The following is a 20000-nucleotide window of genomic DNA, read 5'->3' as shown; positions in this document are numbered from 1 at the left end:
CAACCCGGACGACCTCCCCCCTCCTTCGTTCCTGCCCTCTCTGGCGCCGCGCTCCCCACTCGGGGGCACGGGAAGCCTCTCATGCCCCACTAGCCTCAGCGAGCAGGCGGCCGCTGCCCCCACCACCTCCGTCACTCTGACCAGCGTCGGCTACGTGGCGGGGGGTGTGCCCGGGCCCGGCTGCTGGTCACTGCCCCGGGACCCGCACATCGTCAGCGCCGCCTCCAGCGTCGCCAGCGCCTCCGCCACGCAGCACGACATGGCTGGAGGGGCCGGCGGGGGCGTCGGCGGCGTAGGCGGCGCGGGCGGTGTGGGCGGCGTCGGGGGCATCGTACACGAGAGGGGAGCCTCCGCCCCCGCTGCCATGGTGGGCGGCCCTGGCGAGGAGCTGAAGACGCGGTCGCTGCCCACGCGGTGCATGCACGGCGCCCGCCCGCCGCTCATGGCGCGCCGGAACCTGGTGCTCTCCGACGGCGAGGGCGGCGGCCCGGGCTCGTCGTCGCTGCTGTGCGAAGAGGACGGCTTCTACTTCAGCCAGCCGCTCATGGAGGAGCGCGAGGAGGACCTGTACGGCTCCTCCGAGGACCTGTCGTCGGGGCCGTCCATCCTCGAGAAGCTCATGGTGTGGGCCTACTACAACTCCGAGGCGCAGCCGCAGGACCCCTCAGGTACGGCGGCAGGCGTGCCCCCGACTCGCGGACGGGGCGTCGCATGACCCTGGCATGGGACGCCGTGTGGCCATGCTGCATGACCGTCGCATACCGCATGGTGTTGCCTGCATGGCCAGTACGTTTTTTGTGCCTTCTTCATGATCTGTGTGCATGGACATGTTGCACGATATTCGTTCTCATTGCAGCTTGGGTAAACCACTTGAATTATGTAAAACTGCAGGTGTGTTGCATGAGCGTTTTATTATTGCATGTCCCAATGTCCCACTGAAAGCTGGGCTTATCTTATGTTTTCGCTTTATTTTATCCTTTTACGTGAGTGTTTTTTTCAGGTGTAATTGATCTAGTGTTAATAAGGAATCTATATGTCATTTATCATAATAGGATTTGAATGTTGTGCTGTGCTATTAATACTGTGACGTAGATAGATTTAACCTGTGTTCTTTACTCATCTTTGTATTTGTAGAAACAAAAGCTACATGCTGACATTCTCGTCAACAAGGATACAAGGTCCTTCAATCGACTTGCATGCAACCCAAAAAGAACCGGATAAAGACGTTGCCAAAGTAACCTTTAGGAGACCTATTGTGAGCGCTGACCCACCGCCGCCGCCGCCGCCGACGCTGCCGCCGCCGTCAGTGCTATCCGCTGCAGGTCTAGGTCATTTCCCTGATTAAAAAGTAGATTTACAATGGTGGGCGGCGCACAAAAGAAGAACCAGGACGGGAAGGTGCCAGTGCATTGAGGGCTGGAAGGAGAGGGGTGGGAGTGAGGGAGGGAGGGAACCGAGGAGGGAGAAGAGAGAGGCGGTAATAGGTTGGAGGGTAGCGTGGGGAGAGGAGAAGGATGGGCATAGTTAGGAATAGTGGATATAGAGTCGTGTGAAGAGAAATGGTCAAGAATATATAAAGGGAGGACATAAATGAATAAAGGAAATTAGGAAGTTAGAGAGAGAACAAGGAGGCATATAAAGATAGTTAAAGAGTTGAGAGGTTTGGAGGGTAACTAGGCGTAAGAGGGGAAAGGATGCCGAGGGCACACATCGTTCACGCACGCACATTATTCCTGCTCCATTGTGTCTAGACAATGTCTTTCTCCCATTTGCTCCTCTCTCTCTCTCTCTCTCTCTCTCTCTCTCTCTCTCTCTCTCTCTCTCTCTCTCTCTCTCTCTCTCTCTCTCTCTCTCTCTCTCTCTCTCTCTCTCTCTCTCTCTCTCTCTCTCTCTCCCTCTCTCTCCCTCTCTCTCCCTCTCTCTCCCTCTCTCTCCCTCTCTCTCCCTCTCTCTCTCTCTCTCTCTCTCTCTCTCTCTCTCCCTCTCCCCTCTCCCCTCTCTCCCTCTCTCTCTCTCTCTCTCTCTCTCTCTCTCTCTCTCTCTCTCTCTCTCTCTCTCTCTCTCTCTCTTTCTCTCTTCTTCTCTCGTCTTCTCTCTTCCTATCCCTCTTCCTCTTCCTCTCCTTCCTCCTCTTTTCCCTTCCCTTCATCCTTCACCCCCTCTCTTTTTATCTATTTAGTCTTGCCCCCCCCCAAAAAAAAAAAAAAAAGACAGGTAATAGAAGGAACACAAACTAGAAAGAACAAAAGAGAAGTAGAAGAATGAATTAGGCGGCAATAGTTTCTGAAGAAGATAAATGGTCGTAAGGAATAGGCGGAGGGCGCTGGGTAAACGAAAAGAAGAAGAAAATAAGTAACGAGGTTTCGAGGTCTTCATAGCCACAGCATAGAAGGCGGTACTAGCTGGGGATAGGAGGGGGTGTAGGGGGGGGAGGTTGGTAGCGACTACCTTGCTCTGCCATTTAATCTTTGTTTTTCCTTTCATTTTTCCTTTTTTTTTGGTATTTTTTACTTTTTTCTTTTTTTTCCTTTCATTTTTATGTTTCATTCTTTCTTTTCCTCTTTCCATCTTTCTCTCTACTTATTCGCTCACTAGTTAGTTTGAATTATTAATTCATTTATTCATTTTATCCATCCATCCATTCATTCATTCATTCATTCATTCATTCATTCATTTATTCACTCTCACTCACCCATCCGCTCATTCAACCATCCACCAACTCCTTCATTTACTCACTCATTCACTCACCTCATTCATTCACTCATTCACTCACCACTCACTCACTCACTCACTCACTCACTCACTCACTCACTCACTCACGCACTCACGTACTCACCCAGTGCGAATAAATCAACAAACTAAAACCCTCTCTCTCGCCCAGAGTCACACAGGTTATAACGCCGTTCCCACTTCTTCTTTACCTCCTTGTCTCCCCTTTTTCCTCGAATTGTTTTCCTTCGTCACTTCCTTCGTTCCGTCTCCTTTAGGCCCGAGGTGAGATTAGTGAGAATGGGCGAAGGAGAGGCCGAAGAGCAGGCACATTTTTTCTTCTTCCTGGTGCGGAGATCCGACTGAAAGGTGAATGGGCAAGTCTAGGAAGGTAGGAGGTAAGGGAGCAAGCAAGTGTGGGCAGGAAGAGTGTTTTTTTAAGGGGATTAAGCAGCGTTTTTTTATAGGTGGTTTAATTGGGTGGGCTGAGATAGGGCGACATAGATGGGTCAACATATTAGATAAATACCGGGAGACAGGGAGTTAGGAAGGAAGGTTGACGGTAGTAGGTAGATAAGAGAGGGAGGAATGCAAGCTGCCAGGCTAGTGGTGCGAGCTTATTCAGAGATCTTCTGCAGGTGGAAGGACTTTAATAGACAGAAGATATATAGACAGGGAGAGAAGCGGGCTTGCAGGAACAGGGGAGGAGAGGAATGCATGTCAGTGGGAAGACAGGTGTGCAGGACGACAAGCATGCAGGTAGCCAGGCAGACAGGAGGGAAAGCAGGCAGTGGGCGACCCAGCATCCGGAACAGTGGCACCGCCACCATTGATGCCAGCTTGCCTCCCTCTGTATATTTCACAGGCATCCCTCGTCCTGGCCGCGGGAGGACGGGGGAAAGAGGGGGGAGGCATATGCCAGGGGTAACATGACTTTACGGCCCGAGGGAATACGCTCCACTTTCGCCTGTCACCCTTAGTGCATGCGACCTCCGCCGCTGTTGTCGCTGATTTTACTCTGGGTTGTCCTGGGCCAATTTTCTTTTACTCCCGGCTGTCATTCTCTTAGTTCCAGACAGTGAGTTAAGATGACGTGTTCTTCCGCTCTCTTTCCATAACTCCCCCCCCCCCCCCAGCCCCCGCCACTCAATCCGCCTCTCACAATCCCCGGTTCACCATCGTCACCATTGCAATCCTTGCTCCGTGCGCTCCCAACTGTGGCGCTTAATGTGGTTTATGATTCCTTTACACGCATGCTGTTTAGGAACTGCTGTGAATGTTACCGCCTAAAATAACAGCCAGATCGTTATTCTTCGTGTAAGATAGCACATGCTTCTGTGATATAAGGTGGGAGATTACAGGAATGGGGAGGAGGGGGAAGAGGTAAGTGTTTAGATGAACGATAACTTCAACGCAATATAAATCTCACACAAAGACACGCACACACAAACAAGCACAAACACATTAAGGAAAAGGGATGAACATATTTATATAATCAGCATTAATTCACGCCATCTCGTGATGACTAATGGATATGTGTTGTTTTTTCAGGTGAGTTACGTGAGAGACATCTTTTATTCCCGGTTTGTTGGCAACCCGAATGGATCACAGGTAAGTGCGTCCGAGAAAGAGAAAGAAGGAGAAAAAAAGAGAGAAGAGACGCAAGGGGAAAGAGAGGGTATTCGGATAAGGGGAGAATAAGAAGCGCAGTAATTCAAATATCAGCTGGATTTGAGATTAGAAGATGGTGGGGGGGGGGGGGAGTGTCCGCATTTTAAGCATGTAGAGACTTTTTTTTGATAGAGGAACGAATCCCGCACAAGTAAAGAAGCAACGGCCGAGTCTCTTAAGTGCCAGTTACTGTACGGAGTTTTGGGTTAGAAGTTAAGGGACAAGGGAGAAGAAATATTAGCCTCCCGCAGGTACGCAGGTAGGTGGCCGAAGATTCCTCGGGATGTATATACTTTTTTTCTAGAATATTCTACGTCTTTTTATGATGGAAGCGTGCCTTCCCTCGTTCCTCTGTCCCCGGTCTCCCTCCCCCACCCAGATGTGGCTCAGGTAGACGAGTGGAGGAAGGAGGAGGAGGAGGGGAGGGATGTTACGTAAGCCGCTGCCTAAGGCAAGAGCTTCGGGAGACACGGGGGGGGGGGGGGATTTAGAAGGGGTGAAGGAACGGAGGAAAAGTACTTCTCTTCCTTTTTACGTTTGTTCTTCATATTTTTTATTTTTATCTTATTTAGTTTTCTTCCTTTTCTTCTCCTCCTCCTTCTTCTTTTTCTTCTCCTCCTTCTTGTTCTTCTTCTTTTTCTTATTCTTATTTTTTTCTTATATTTCTCCTTCTCCTTCTCCTTAATCTTCTTTTCTTCTTATTTTTTTCTTTTTCTTGTTTTCTTCCTTGTCATCATCATCTTCTTATTTTTATTCTTCCCCTTCTTCTTTTTATTTTTCTTCTTCCTCCACCTCCTCCTCCTCCTCCTCCCCCTTTTCTCTGTGACCTTCCCCTCTTCTATTTCTCCTTGACCTTTATTTCTCATTGTTTTGCCCTTTGAGAAATACTATTACTTCTTATTGTATTTCTTGTTTCTCATATTAAAAAAAACAAAACTTTTTTGTTCATTTTCCTCATTGTTTATTATAATATATCAATTTTATTTTTTATTTTGTTATTTTTCATGTAGTGTCCGCATTTTAAGTGATTTGGAGACAGGAAGAGGAGGGATACCCACAAGTTAAGAAGCAACGGACGAGTTGAAAGTGCGAGTTACTGTACGAGTTTTGAAAATAACGTAAATAAAGAAGAATGTAGGGTAACATTATCTCTCTCTCTGACTCTTACCCCCCTCTCTCTCTCTCTTCTTTTTACATACTCTTAACTTACCCCCCCGCTCCTCGCTCTCTTTGCGCTGTCGCCGCGGCTCTTTTCTCTCTCGCTCTCGCCTTGTCTCGTTCTCTCACGTTGCTCTGGCCTCTCTCTGTTGCTCTGTCTCTCTCGTTTCTCGTGGTCGCTCTCGGTGCACACCTGGCGTTGTTTCCTTCTCTCTGTGTCCTCTCTCCGCCCTGTGCCGCTCTCGTCCCTCTCTTTTCATGGGCTCGCGCTCTTTTTGGAGCAGGGTCGCGTCGCCTCTGGTTCTAGTGGCGCCGCTCTACCTCTCCCGCGGCTCCGTTTCGCTGTCGTTCCGACCCCCCCTTCTCTCTCTCCCCCCCCTCGCTCGCGCTTGTCTCTGGCGCGCCTCAGGGCTCTCGCCGCTCTCGGTGGGCTCTTGGCTCCTCTCGCTCTCTTTCCCGCCCCTCCTCTCGCTCCCCCTCTCACTCCTCTCTTTTTCTCGGTCCTCCTCCTCTTTTCTTTTTTTTTTTTTTTTTTTCCTCTTCTCTTTTTATTTCTTTTTTTTTTTTTTTCTTTTTCTTTACTCTCTCTCTCCTCTCTCTTTTCTCCCTTCCTCTCACTTTTCTCGGCTCTGTCTCCTCTCTTTTCCTTCGTCGTCAGGACCACCTCTCTTTTCTCTGTCTCTCTCTTTTCTCTCCTTCTTTTTTCTCTCTCTCTTTTCTCTCTCTCTCTCCTTCCTCTCTCTCTCTCTTTTCATGGTCTCTCTCTCTTTTCATGGTCTCTCTCTCTTTTCATTGTCTCTCTCTCTACTCTCTCCCTCTCTCTCTTTTCTCTCTCTCTTCTTACTGGTCTTTCTTACTTACCCCCGCCTCTCTCTCTCCTCACCCTTCCTCTCCCCCCCTACTCTCTCTCTCTCATTCTTTTCCTCTGTCTCTCCTCTCCCCCTCTTTCTCTATGATTCGCTCCTCTCTCCCTCTCCTCTCCTCTCTTATCCCTCTTTCTCTCTCCTTTTTCTCATCTCTTCTCTCTTCTTTTCTTTTTTTTCCCCCTCCTTCCATCTTCTTCTCCACTCCGTCTTCTCTCTCTCCCCATCATCGCTTTCTCTTTTCTGTCTCTCTCTCTCTCCCATGTACTGTGTCACCCACTCTCTATATATCTGGTGTCTCTCTCCTTTCCATCTCTCTATCAATCTATCTAACACGTATCTCACTCGCTCTCCTCTCAACCACTCCTCCATCCCTCCCCACTCTCTCTCCACTCCCTCCCTCCCTCCCCTCCCCTCCCTCCCCTCAGTACCCCCCCTCTCTCTCTCTCTATTTCTCTGTTCTCTGTCTTTTCTCTCTCTCTCTCTCCGTTTTCTCTTTCTTCAATTTTCTCTGTTCTCTTTTCTTTTCTCTGTCTCTCTCTTGTCTCTGTCTTCTCTTTTTCTCCTTTTGTTTCTCTCTCTCTTTTTTTTCTCTCTCTCTTCCTTCCTCTCTCTCTCTCTTTCATGGTAGGTGCCCGTTCCGGTGGAGCGCTCTCGCCTCCGGTCGGTCGATCTCGGACTGGGGTGCCGCTCTCGGTACTGGGGGGCTCTCCGGTTCAGCGCGTCTAGCATCTATCCTGATGACGCTAGCGCCGTCGCCGCTGCTCCCCGCGCAGCCCGCCCTCTTCTGCTCTCGACCCTCCGCCCTGCCCCTCCCCGCCCCCCTCCCTCCCGCCCTCCCGCCATATTTGTGACCTACTCACTCCCCAGTGCACCGTGCCAGGTTTGCCCACCAGTCATCGGACGCACGCGCTGCCACGCCCTCTCTCTCTTGGCTGTGCTGTCTGTGACCCCCCGCGCGCGCGGTTCTCTGGCTGGCCGTTATAACCCCGTTTTCCCACACCCCGCTCGCTGCGTAGCCTCGGGCCGCGCGTTGTCCGCTGTTCCTCTCGGTGCGCTCTGGTTCTCTGTCTCGTCGATGTTCTCGTGCGCCTCGCTGTTGCCCCCCCGCCTGTCCCTCTGGCGCCGCTGTGACTCTGTCGCTCTCTGTTTCTCTGTCTGCCTCATCGTTCCTCTCGCGCTCGCTGTGCCTCGCTCTCTCTCCAGCTATATATCTAGCTATCGATTCCTTAGCTATCATCCCCCCCCCCCCCGCTCTCTCCTCTCTCTCTCTCTCTCTCTCTCCTCGCTTCCCTCTCGCTCGCCGTCTCTCTCGGCTCCCTCTCTACTACCACGCATATTCACTCTTTTTTATCCCACCATCTAACGCACCTCTTCTCCCACCTCTCTCTTTCTTCCTGTCTTTCTTACCCCCGCTCTCTCCCTTTTCACGTCTCATTCTCTGTCTTTCTTACCCCCTCTCCCCCCCCCTCTCTCTCTATCCCGTCTGTCCTCTCCATTACTCTCTTTCATCTCTGGTCTCTCTTTTCTCTATCTCTCTTTCTCTCTATTTTCTCTTTCCTCTCCTCTTTTCTTCTTACTCTCTTCTTATTCTCTGGGTCACTCGTCTTTTTCTCTGTCTCTCTCTTTCCTCTCTCTCCGCGCTTCCTCTCACTCTCTATCTAAAATCTATCTCTCTATCAAACTATGACCAGCCCCCCCGCCCGCCCCCCCCCCTCTCTCTCACTTGCTCTACACCGAGCTGTCTTTCCCCGTCTGCTAGCCTCGCACCGGTACTCTCTCCATCCGTCTCTTCCTCTCTCCTCCACTCTCACTCTCACTCTCTCCCTCCACCGACTCTCCCTCTCCTCCTCTACTCTCTCGCCTCCCCTTCTCCCCGTTCCTCTGTCTTTATTACCCCCCTCCCCCGTCTTCTCTCAATCATCCTCCCTCCTACCTCCCCTCCCCTCCTCATCCCCCCCCACCTCCCGGTTCTCCCGTCCCCTCGTCTCGCCCCTCTTCCCCGCACCCCTCTGCATCCCCTCTCCATCTCCTCCGCTCCCTTCTCTCGTGCTCCTGCCCTCTTACCCGCTTTCTTCTCCTCCCTCTCGCACCCACCTCCTCCTCCCCTCTGCGCCCCTCTCGACTCCTCACTTTCCTCCCCCTCCCCCGTCTCTCTCTCCCCTTCCCTCCCATCTCCCATCCCATCCCCTCAGCCCCCTTCTTCCTCCCACCTTACTCCTCCTTCTTCTTCCTTCCCTCCCTCTCGAGCGCCCTCTCCCCATGTCCCTCTCCCTCTCTCTCCCGTTTCTCGTCCCGCTCTCTACGCCCCTCCCGCGCTCGCATAGTTGTTGACACACTCCCCCATTCATGCACCGGCCAGTTGGTGTGGTCCCCACCCGGCACGTAAATGGCTCCCGCACGCACGTACGCACACGCACGATACACAGACACACACATTCATAAGGAAACTGGCTGTCCCTCTCTCTCTCTTTTCTCTGTCTCTCTCTCATTTCTCTCTCTCTCTCTCTTTTCTCTTTCTCTCTCTTTTCTCTGTCTCTCTCTTTTCTCTCTCTCTCTTTTCTGTCTCTCTCTTTACTGTGTCTCTCTCTTTACTGTGTCTCTCTCTTTCATCTCTCTATCTATCTATCTATCTCTATCTCTCTCGCTCTCTCTCCCTCTCTCTCCCTCCCTCTCTCTCTCTCCCTCCCTCCCTCCCTCCCTCCCTCCCTCCCTCCCTCCCTCCCTCCCATATTTTTTACTACTCCCCATTTCACCTTTCCATTTTTCCCCACCATTCACGTACGCACTCTCTCCCTCTCTCTCTTTTCTGTCTTTCTTACCCCCCTCTCTCTCTTTTCTCTGTCTTTCTTACCCCCTCTCCCCCCCCCTCTCTCTCTTTCCTCTGTCTCTCTTTTCTCTTTCTCTCTGTCTCTCTTTTCTCTTTCTCTCTATTTTCTCTTTCTCTCTCTTTTCTCTTTCTCTCTCTTTTCTCTGTCTCTCTCTTTTCTCTGTCTCTCTCTTTCCTCTCTCTCTCTCTTTCCTCTCTCTCTCTATCTATATATCTATCTATCTATCTATCTATCCCCCCCCCCCTCTCTCTCTCTCTCTCTCTCTCTCTCTCTCTCTCTCTCTCTCTCTCTCTCTCTCTCTCTCTCTCTTTCTCTTTCTCTCTCTCTCTCTCTCCCTCTCCCTCATTCCCTCTCCCTCTCTCTCCCTTTCTCTCCCTCTCTCTCTCCCTCCCTCTCTCTCATATTTTTGAGTACTCCCCATTTCACCTTTCCATTTTTCCCCACCATCCACGAAAATGCTCCCGCACGCACGTACGCACACGCACGAATACACATACACACATTCACATCAAGGAAACTGTCTCCCCTCCTCATCTCCCTCCCCTCTCTCCTACTCTCCTCATCGTCGCCCCCTCCCCCCTCCTCTCCTCTCCTCTCCCCCTCCCTCCTCTCAGTCTCCCCTCCCCTCGCCTTCTACGCTCCTCCTTCCGCCCTCCCCTCGAACCCGCCCTCGCTCCTTCACATCCTCACCCCTCCAGCGCCCTCACCGACGCTGCTCTCCCTCAACCCCACTTCCTCTCTTCTCACCCCTCTCTCCCGTTTCTCCCCTCTCTCCTATCCTCTCCCCTCTCTCTTCCTCCCTCTCTCTCCCTACTCCTCGCTTCCTTTCCCCCTCTTCTCCATCCCGGCTCTCATCTCTCCCCTCCACCCTTCCCCTCCTACTCTTTCCCCTCTCCCCTCTTCCCTCCTCTTTCCTCTCTCCCCTTTCCACGCTCTCCTTCCTCCTCTCCCTCCTCCCTCCTCTCCCCTCTCTCTCCGGTCCTCTCTCTCTCCCCTTCCCCCTCGTCACTCACACTCTCTGTCCTCTCTCCACTCCTCCTCGCTCCACTCGCACCCCCTCTCCTCCGTCTCTCTCGCGTCCTCTCTCTCTTCCTCTTTCTTTCCACTTTCTCTCTTTCTCATCTTCCACTCATCCTCTCACCTCTCCATCCTTCCCTCTCGCCCTCTCTAGACGGTCGTCTCGCCTATCCTCTCCTCTTCCCTTTCTCCCTATTCCCTCTCTCTCTCATCCCTGCCCTCTCTCTCATCTTTTTTTTTACAACATCTCGCCCATATTTCACCTTTCCATTTTTCCCACCATTCACAAAAAATATAAAAATTTTGTGCCCCCGTCAGGTTTAAAAGACCAACAGGGGGCAACTTCTTAGGGGGCACCACCAAGAATACACATACACACACATTCACATCAAGGAAACTGTCTCCCCAATAATCCGCTTATTTTAAACGACCGCAACAGATAGTAACTCTACGTAGGAAGGAGAGAGGAGTAAATTAACGATTTGACGTAAGTAGCCAAAAGAAGAGTTTCGGATAATAAAGTGAGACAAAGGGGGGGGGGAAAAGAAAGAAAAGGGGGTGAAGAAAGGAGGAAAATTTCTTAAAAGAAAAAATAAAGAAAAGGAGAGGATATTCTCTTCCTTTTTATGAATGTATCTCTTTTTTGTTTAATGTATTATATTTTTTATTTTTTTCTTATTTTTTTCTTCTTCTTTTTCATTTTCCATTAATGTCTCCTAGAGAAACGATAAAAAAAAGGAGAGTGAGAGGATAATCTTGTCAAAACTAATTTTCTTCTCTAGAGAACGATAAAAAAGAAAGTGAGAGGATTATCTTGTCAATCTCCCTTTTTACATGTGCGCGAGAAGAACGAGAAAAAAGAGAGTGAGAGGACTATCTTGTCAAACTAACGCCCTTTTTTTTCTTTTTCTCATTAGGGGATTTTGGTTCTGTTAGATATCTCTCTCTTTCTCGCAGTCTCCTTCTCCTAATCTTCCTTTTCTTCTTATTATTCTTTTCTTTGTTTTCTTCCTGTCATCAAATCATCTTTTAAAAATTTTTTAAAAATTCTTTCACTACCCGTTATTTTCGTTTCTTGTTTCATTACTTTTTTTACCTCTCAAGATTGGTAGTTTAGGCAAGGAAAAAGGGGAAGGAAGGGAGGGAAGTAGGATAAGAGCGAGAGTGAAGGGATGCGAATCGAGAGGGAGAGAAATAGGGCGAGAGGGAGAGAGAGAAGGCGAGAGAGGGCGAGAGGGAGGAGATGGAGACGGAGACGGAGAAGGTGAGGGAAAGTGTGACAAAGAGAGAGACAGAGAGAAGGATAAAACCGGAGTTGGAGAACGGCCGGAAGCCGAGTCCGGGCCGGCGTAGATAGGCAGGTCAGAGAGCCAAGGTCAGCCCGATGCCCTTGTTTCCTGCTTGCCGTGTCATTGCGGGCCCTTTGTCCCGAAAGCTTTGTCTTTTGCTGGTGACCCTCCTTTCGGGCCTTGTCCCTTCCTTCTCTCCTTTGTCTCACGTCTCTTCGGTGTCTCGTTGCCTGTATCGTTAGCTCCGTACCCTGGGACGCGCGACAATATCCAGACGAGCGCCCGCTTGAAACACATGCACACGCACGCACACGAACAAGTACATGCACACGCGAACGCACGCACACACACGCACACACACACACACACACACACACACACACACACACACACACACACACACACACACACACACACACACACACACACACACACACACACACACACACACACACACACACACACACAGACAGACATAGTGAGCCAGAACCAGGGAAAGCTCTAAATGCTATTCGCGGCGTCTGCGATTGAGGGAAGATCGGCAGCCCTCGTGCTTCGGATGAGCGGTTGCATGCAATTGCACCCCGAACTCAGTGGCGTGCTTGCATTCCCGGTCTGCGATCATGCTCCAATGATTGTCCACACTTCTTGCCCTCTCGCAATGCACTCATTGCATACGCTTATCCCATGCCTCATCGCTCGTTAAATTCGCAAAATGTATTACGATTCTGGTGTTATTTAGTATGAGCATCGTTTATTTTCGAAGGAAATTGCACGATGTGTTCTGTCGGAGGCTTGGGATAGATGATACACGTGTTGCAGGCAGGATTTCAAGGTGGTCGTGATCCCCCCCCCACCCCCCACCCCCTATCCCTATCTTACCCCTCCTGGGTGTGTGTTTAAATGTCACTTTCGTTGGTCAGTTTACGGCTTCCGCTCCGGCTTGAGTCCAAGGATGGATCTGGGAGAAGAAATGAGGGAGGCAAGAGGGAAAGGAAGACTGAGGGAAGGGAGGAAAAAGGGGAAGTATGTGAGAGAGAGAGAGAGAGAGAGAGAGAGAGAGAGAGAGAGAGAGAGAGAGAGAGAGAGAGAGAGAGAGAGAGAGAGAGAGAGTAAGAGAGAAAAAAAGAGAGAAACGATAACCAGAAGCAGTGAAAGAGGATCTGTCTTAATCTCCGTAGCGATGACCTCGTCTGAGGCTGCCTAATGACTGCTCTGGAAGGTGTTATGTGACCTGATAACTCTCCAGCGAGGAATCTCAGCCGTTGACTCTCAGCTGATGACATGAACACCGCCTCTGCTCTTGGTATTTCCCTTGCTCTCTCCGTTTTTTTTCTCTCTCTCTTTTTTGTTTTTAATTTCGTTTCGGTGCATTTGGTCTGGTGAACTTTATGCTAATTGTGGTGTTTCCAGGCTCACGGGGCGGTCAGACGTGTTGATGTGATTAACATAAAAAAAAATCAACTTGACTTTTGTGCTCGACTTTTGTTTTATTGGAGCAAGGGTGTCAGATTTCTCTTCTTATTTTTCTTTATAGTTTCTTGTTTTTTTTTCTTTCTTTTGTCTTATTTTTCTTGTTTTGTTTTTATGTGTCTTTTCTTGTTATTGGTATTGTTGCTGCAACTCTTTCTTGTTCTTTCTTTACTTCTCCTCCTCCTCCTCTTCCTCCTCCTCTCCTCGTCCTCTCCTCCTCCTCCTCCTCCTCCTCCTCCTCCTCCTCCTCCTCCTCCCCTCCCCCTTCTCCTCCTCATCTTCATCCTTATCTACATCCTCTTATACTTTTTTTTCGTCACATTCTCCCTTTCTTCTTCTTTTCCTTCTTGTTGTTCTTCTTCGCCGTCTTCTTCTTTTCTTTCTTTTTGTTTGAGCGTTCCCTTGGACATTTTACCATTTTTTCGCGGCGACCAATCTGGCCGGTCCAGCAATCTTGTCGGCATTGTTCCCGGACGAAGCATACCAAGCTGGACGAGAGAGAGGGGGTGGGGGTGTAGAGGAAGGGGATTCGGATGGGGGTGGTGGTAGGGAAAGGGGGTGTTGGTAGGAGGGAGGGAGGGGGGGGGGAGCAGGAGGAAAGCCCTTGCAGGTCAATATCGCTGATTGCTTCCGATCCCGGCGTAGATGCAGGGTCTGGAGGCTTCGTCTTGCATGTAACAGGTAGCTGCTTGCATGACCTGGGATGACCTGTTTCTACCTTAGTCCTAAGGGGCCCCCCCCCCCCCCCGCTTCCCATCTCATCACTTTCTCGCCTCCCCTACCCCACCCCACCCGTATTAGTTCTTTGTTTTGCCTTCATGTTTCATATGTCCGTTCATGACGTCATCCACAGCTGATGCTTACATCGAGTCTCGCAGGGTTCGCTGACGGCCACACATTAGTTTTTCATTATACACCGCACGGTTGGAAGGGCAATGCAAGGGTGGGGGAATTGTTAGCTTGGGGTCTTCGTGCCGTCTTTGATAAGGCTGACGGAAGTTAGGCGATAAAGACGCGAAACTAGAGAAGCCGATATTAGACCGTCGTTATCTGAGGCTTATTGTCTGTTTTATCCAATCAACATTCTCAGATGCCGGGATTGTATTTTTAACGTGGATTTGACGGTAGGATTCTGCCCCTGTTGATCAGAGAAACGAATGCAGGTGTCAGTAGCACTGTGCCATGGTGTCACTTCCACCATTGGGAGTGGACATCGTTACTCCTTACTCCCGCTTGAGTTAAGGCGTCTGCTACTTCCTTCGCCATGAAAGTGTAGAGAGAGCATTCCTGAAATGGCAATTAGCTTGCCAGGCTCTTCGGAAAGCGCGCTCGGAATTCCGGGAATCAAGCCTAATCTTTCGTGGAATTGAGCGCGGTGTGTCCTGAATAGGATATTACGTGTTGGGGGATTTGTGACGTGGATTTAGCCGGCGTGTGACGGGCGTGTTCCTTCCGTGGAAGTTGTGAACTGGGCGGCCAGAAGAGGCGGATGGGCATGCCCGGGCACTGTTGATATTAGGGTTCATTTTATTAGCTGAAGAAATAAAGGTTAGTACTTAGGGATGTCGGCATAAGGAGAGATAGGGCCGAGGAGGAGATGCAAAGAGGATTCATCTGGTATTCCTTGGATGCCAGGAATGCGAGGAGGCTGGGAATTAATCTTATTATTTTTGGGTTCTCTTGTGTAATGTTAGGAAGTGATTTTTTTTTTGTTCTTTAGGAAGACGGCAGATGACTTAAAATGGTTGCATTTTAATGTGATTTCTTTCCCTGGTAGTTTAATTATTCTTCAGAAGTTGTTTATGTGCTCTTGATTGTTCGAAAATTCGATCCTTTCGATGTGTTTTGGTTCTCATGATGAGATATCGATATCGTTTAGATCTAATTAATATTATATGAACTTCGAAGCTGCGCTTGAGATTTTATTGGTATTTCTATTTCCTCCTAATTAGAATGCCGTTGAACTGGTGAAGCATTTTTTTTTTAAATTTGTGTGTTTAGAAATCTTATATTTTTTTTATATTATTATGATGGAATAAGCAAACAATTATAAGTGGAAGGGTGTAATAAGACTTCGTAGTATTAGAAGGGTCGAACGTAACGATATTCCAAGAAATTCCTCGAAGTGCGTCGCCCAAGGCTTGTATTATGTTGATATATTTCAAAACAGTCCTGTATCTCGTTTGGAAAGTTTGCTTTGCTATTTGATTTTGTTTTCTCGTTTTCACGTCTCTTTCTCAATTCTTTACTTCTCTTCCTGCCTAACGTTATACTTCCTATCTCTCCTTCCTACCCCTTTCTCTGATTTTCGCTTCTTATCTAATGACGCTTTCTCCTTTGTCTTCCATTATTCCCATTTGCTTCCACTCGCACGTAGGATTTTATTAATTAACGGCGAGGGATCCACTAGATCGCTGCGTGGAGGTTCAGTAAAGAAGAAAGGAATTGAGAAGGAAAAACGCCAGCGTTGTTAGTGCAGCGGATTTGCGAGATAATACGTTCGAGCCTGATATTTTGGAGTGTATTTTTACGGCTGTGGTTATTATTACATACCTTTAGTTTCATGGTTATGATTGTTTATTAGTTTACGGGGAATGTTGATATGCAGGGTAACACATTTTCGCATGAAAAATACAAGTTGCCTGTCCACTAGTTAAACGCGGCAAAATTACACCGTAGAGTTTTATAGACTGAGATCACCCGCCCGCCGCTGCCATGACTTCCTCCGAGCCCGAAATTACCCGCTGACGGTTATGAGACAGTCTCTCAGCGGACACCTGATTGGTTAGCCAGGGAGCCAGCGTTCCTCCCTTTGTCTTACATTTTATGCCTTATCGCTGCTCTCCTCTTTTGCATCTCTTCCTTCCCCCGTTCGCTGTGCCTTTACCCTAATGCCCTCGTCAGCATCTATTACTTCTGCTAATGTTGCTTCTGATTTTACTGCCGCCCTTTTCTTCAGCTTTAGCTACTACATTTATTGCTGAAAATACGTAAGATACTGTTTTTACCGCAACAGATATTATTTCTTCTACTACCGCTATTGCTACTGTCACTGATGTTGTTACCGCTACAACAATTACTGCTGCAAATTATTATTTCCCCGGGTTCTCTCCAAGTTATATGGCGTTAAGATTTGATCGTTATAGTTTCGATTTGAGGTACGCCAAACGCCTGTCACAACGAAAATCACCATGTGTTCATCTAATCATCATCAATGGCATTCTTATAGTCCACATGTTTTCCATTGCTCCGCGGGAACCGAATCTTCAATAAATTTCACTCGATCGGTAACCAAGGTCTTCTCTAATTCCCTCAAGCGCTCACTACGAAAACATTTCGTCACAGGCGGGTATGGCCCTTTCGACTTCGACCTCGCCCCAGCCGTCAGCGATATCGCGTTGGTTCGAACGCCAAATAAAAATTCAAATTGTTATCCGCTCCCACGAAGGGCAAAGGGAAGTAGTATGGAGATTTTATAACATTTGGTAATATCAAGAAGATTGCATATTTTAATATTTTTTACTCAAAAGAATATCTCATAGTCATTATATCGATGTTTTGGTTTGGTATTCCTGTTTATGGTAGATTTTTTAATTCTTAATAATGTGTAAGATATTTAGTATCTTAGCATAGAGTCTAGAGATTGTGTGCTGACGTACATTTAGTGTTTTTTGTATTATTCCTACGAATGTTAGCAATATATTTCTACAAATGTTAGCAATATTGTAATTCCTTTACCTAAACTGTTACTCTTACTACTACTATTGCTGTATTATAAATATTTGTTGTGATGTCAATTTACATTTTTCCTTCATCGTCTTCAAAGGGTATTTCCATTTCAATTTCTTTGTTTTTTCTTATTTTCCTCTTTCTTTCCTTCCACTCCTGCCTCAACCCCCTTCCCCCGTCTCTCTCCCCTTCACTTTCTCCTATATCCTCCCATTCCTACTCTCTCTTCTCTCCCTCCCTCCCTTCCCTCTCCTCCACTTTCCTCTCTCCCTCTTCCTGTTCCTCTCCCCCCACCACCCCTAACCATGCCGACCCGCTGCATTGATCGACGTGTAGTCCGGGTCTGCTGCCTCCGTGACTCACTCAATTGATAAACAGGTTGGTAGTCCGCCTAGTTTGCCCATTTCGCTCAGTCTCCGCAGTCTGCTTAGTCCGCACATTCGGTATGATTTGCTTATCCCGCCCATTTCGCGCAATTATCTCGTTCCGTCCGTCTCGCTCCGTTCGCCCGATCCGCGTAGTTGGCTCGCTCTGCTTCCTCGTGATTAATTTGCATAGTTTGTTAAAGAAGAAGTTAGCGTGCAGCTCACTCTGTTGACGAACTTTGGGTTTTAATATCTTCGTCGGAGTGACATTCTCTTGAAATTTCCCCTTATTTTGTTTTTGTATATTGTGTTATATTGCCGGCTTTGTTTGCACCGACCAGAGGCTTTTATTCAGTTATCTTTCCCGTTTGAATTTCGCATCGCTCTGAAAGGTACGATTTTAAAAGAAAGCATAGATGAAATAGGGAAGAGGGAGAAACGAAAATGTAGGGAATAGGGTTAAGAAAAGAAGCGGAATATTGAAGGAATCAAGAGACATACTACTGCCACGAATCATCCTCTACTAACGTTTCATTTTCGTGTGAGTGAGAGTTTGTGTGTGCGTGTGTGTGTGTGTGCGTGTGTGTGTGTGTGTGTGTGTGTATGTGTGAGTGAGTGAGTGAATGAGTATGTGAGTGTGAGTGTGTGAGTGTGTGAAAGAGAGAGAGGCTGAGACAGAGACAGCGAGAGAGCGAAAGAGTGAGAGTGAGCGCTTGATCGGGCGTCAGTCTAGACAAGGTCAGAAGGCGAAGATATTAACAAGGGGTTGAAGGGTGTAGAAAAGGTAGAGAGGTGAGGTCGGCTCCATAGGATCCATTCTCGCATAAGCCTGATCGCAAGGACTAGAGCTTCGCGTTGATAGAGGTTGCCTTTTTTATTCTTTGTTTTGGTTATTACGCGTTACATGGGCATTTTACATTGTTACTAATGTTGTTATATTATTGTTATTATTATTGGTAGTAGTTGTGGTGATAGTTATAGTTTTATTAGTAGTAATAGTAGCATTTTGGCGTGTTTTAATTGGAAAGATTGTAGTTGTTGATGTTTTATCATCATCCACATTATCCTTAATACTATAAAGCGATACGATATTGTTAATTTTATGATACGTTGATCTTTAGTTTACTTTTTCTGTAGCTTTTTTTTTGTGATTCACGGGCAACTTCCGGGATTATGACGGAAAGTTATACCGGAGATACCGGAGAGGAAAAGTCGCTCACGGAAGAGAAGAATGTTGTTGTTAGGTTCCTCGGCAGAAGGGAAAGTTTTGGACTCGTGTCTATTCTTGGGTTGATTGTTCTAAAGGTCTTGGTGTGAGAGTGAAGGAGGAGGGTCTTGTAGCTGGGGATGATGGTGTGAGGATGGTGATGGAGGAGGGATGGGGGGGGGATGAAGAGGAAGAGGACGATGGAAATATAGATGAATAAATGAAATAAAGATAAAGACGATGATTATGATGATGATGATGATGATGATGATGATGATGATGATGAGGAGGAGGAGGAGGAGGAGGAGGAGGAGGAGGAGAGAGGGTTAGGGAAAGGGGAAGGGGAAGGGGAAGGGGAATTGGGAAAAATAGGAAGAAGAGGAAGATGGAAGGAATACGAAATGGAGATGGATATGGAGGCTAAATGTGAGGACGAAGAGGAAGGAAAAGGAGAAAATAAAAAAAGATAGAGATTGGATGGAGAGAAGTAAAAGTGTAAGATGAATGCAAGGAAGAAGACCGTGTGAAAGGTGATTGAAGTAATGCAGCAAGAAGAAAAAGAAAGAAAGGTGAAGACGTAAAACGGAAATGAAGATGAAATTTGAAATATAAGATGAAGGAGGCCGAGTGGAAAAAAAGGTGAGTACGAAAAGAGGTGAAAAATAAAGGTTTCCATGTCATGAAAGAGACCTGCATGACTCAGACTTCTCTAGGAGTGCGAGTGAACTTTGTGCGCTGGTGAGAGACCCTTTGTCATCTTATTTCCAGGAAGATGCTTTTATCTTGGATGGGAACTGTGGAGAGAGTGGGAGAGGGAAAGGGAAAGGGAGAGGGAGGGGAAATAGATGGGGGCGAAGGGAAACCCAAAGGGAAAGGGGAGGGAGAAGGAGTTAGAAGGGTTAGAGAGAAAGAACATTGGAAGGGTATCTGTATATATTATATATATACATATATATATATATATATATATATATATATATTTATTTATACATATATATACATACACTCACATGTACATACATGCATATAGAAATGTTGCTAGATAAAACCATAGCGTATGAACATACCTTCCATATCTCCAGAATAACAACCCAGCATGACGCACGCATTCCCCCAAAGAACATCACGGATAAAACGACGGACATTATTTGATCGCGGGCCACCCTTTCCCCCCGTCCGTCCTTCATTTCCGCCACTATTCGTCACCCTTACACCATAAGCCCCGCCCCCTCCCCTTCCCTTCTCCCTCTTCCCTTCCCGGTTTGTATAGGTAGGGAAAGAGGGATAGGAATTTTATTATAGGGCAGTGCAGAATGGAATCCCCCCCCCCCCCTCCCTCACACTCTACCCTTCCCCTGAATCCACGCATTCTTTCCTGTCGCTTTTTTGTCGTTTTTTTCCTTTATTTTTTATATCGTTGTATTTATTTTAATAATTTTGAAGCAGAAAATCTGACAGGTTTTACTATCTTACTGAAAATAATGCAAATCAAATATATTTTATCTCTGTTTATTTAATGATTGTATCAGTAATTTTTGCGTTTGTTCTTTTTCATACCACTTCCTTTTTTTGTTTCAAAATATTATATTGTTCCCTGCATTTTTCTTGTTCTTCGTATTTTTCTTCTCATATGCCAATGTGTTTTTCCTCCTTCTCCTCCTCCCTCTTTTATTCGCCTTTTCAATGTT

At 47.7% G+C, this 20000-nt stretch overlaps 1 protein-coding gene across 17 annotated transcripts in view; it reads left to right on the top strand.

Moving 5' to 3' along the window:
• Window positions 1-20000, top strand: part of LOC122260728 (phosphatase and actin regulator 2) — a 474429-nt gene that overhangs the window by 194179 nt on the left and 260250 nt on the right. For all 17 annotated transcript variants that reach the window (XM_086549773.1, XM_086549791.1, XM_086549790.1 and 14 more), the window contains exon 2: window positions 1-668. This exon is cut by the window's left edge. In XM_086549773.1, coding sequence (XP_086405899.1) covers window positions 1-668 — 668 coding nt within the window. The remainder of the gene's footprint in view (window positions 669-20000) is intronic.

This window comes from Penaeus japonicus, unplaced genomic scaffold (genome assembly GCF_977035675.1).
Source record: "Penaeus japonicus unplaced genomic scaffold, GWHDUDI00000001_assembly GWHDUDI00000022, whole genome shotgun sequence".
NCBI classification, from domain to species: domain Eukaryota; kingdom Metazoa; phylum Arthropoda; class Malacostraca; order Decapoda; family Penaeidae; genus Penaeus; species Penaeus japonicus.
Note: the sequence above shows the minus strand (reverse complement) of the source record. Positions and strands in the feature narration are given on the sequence as shown.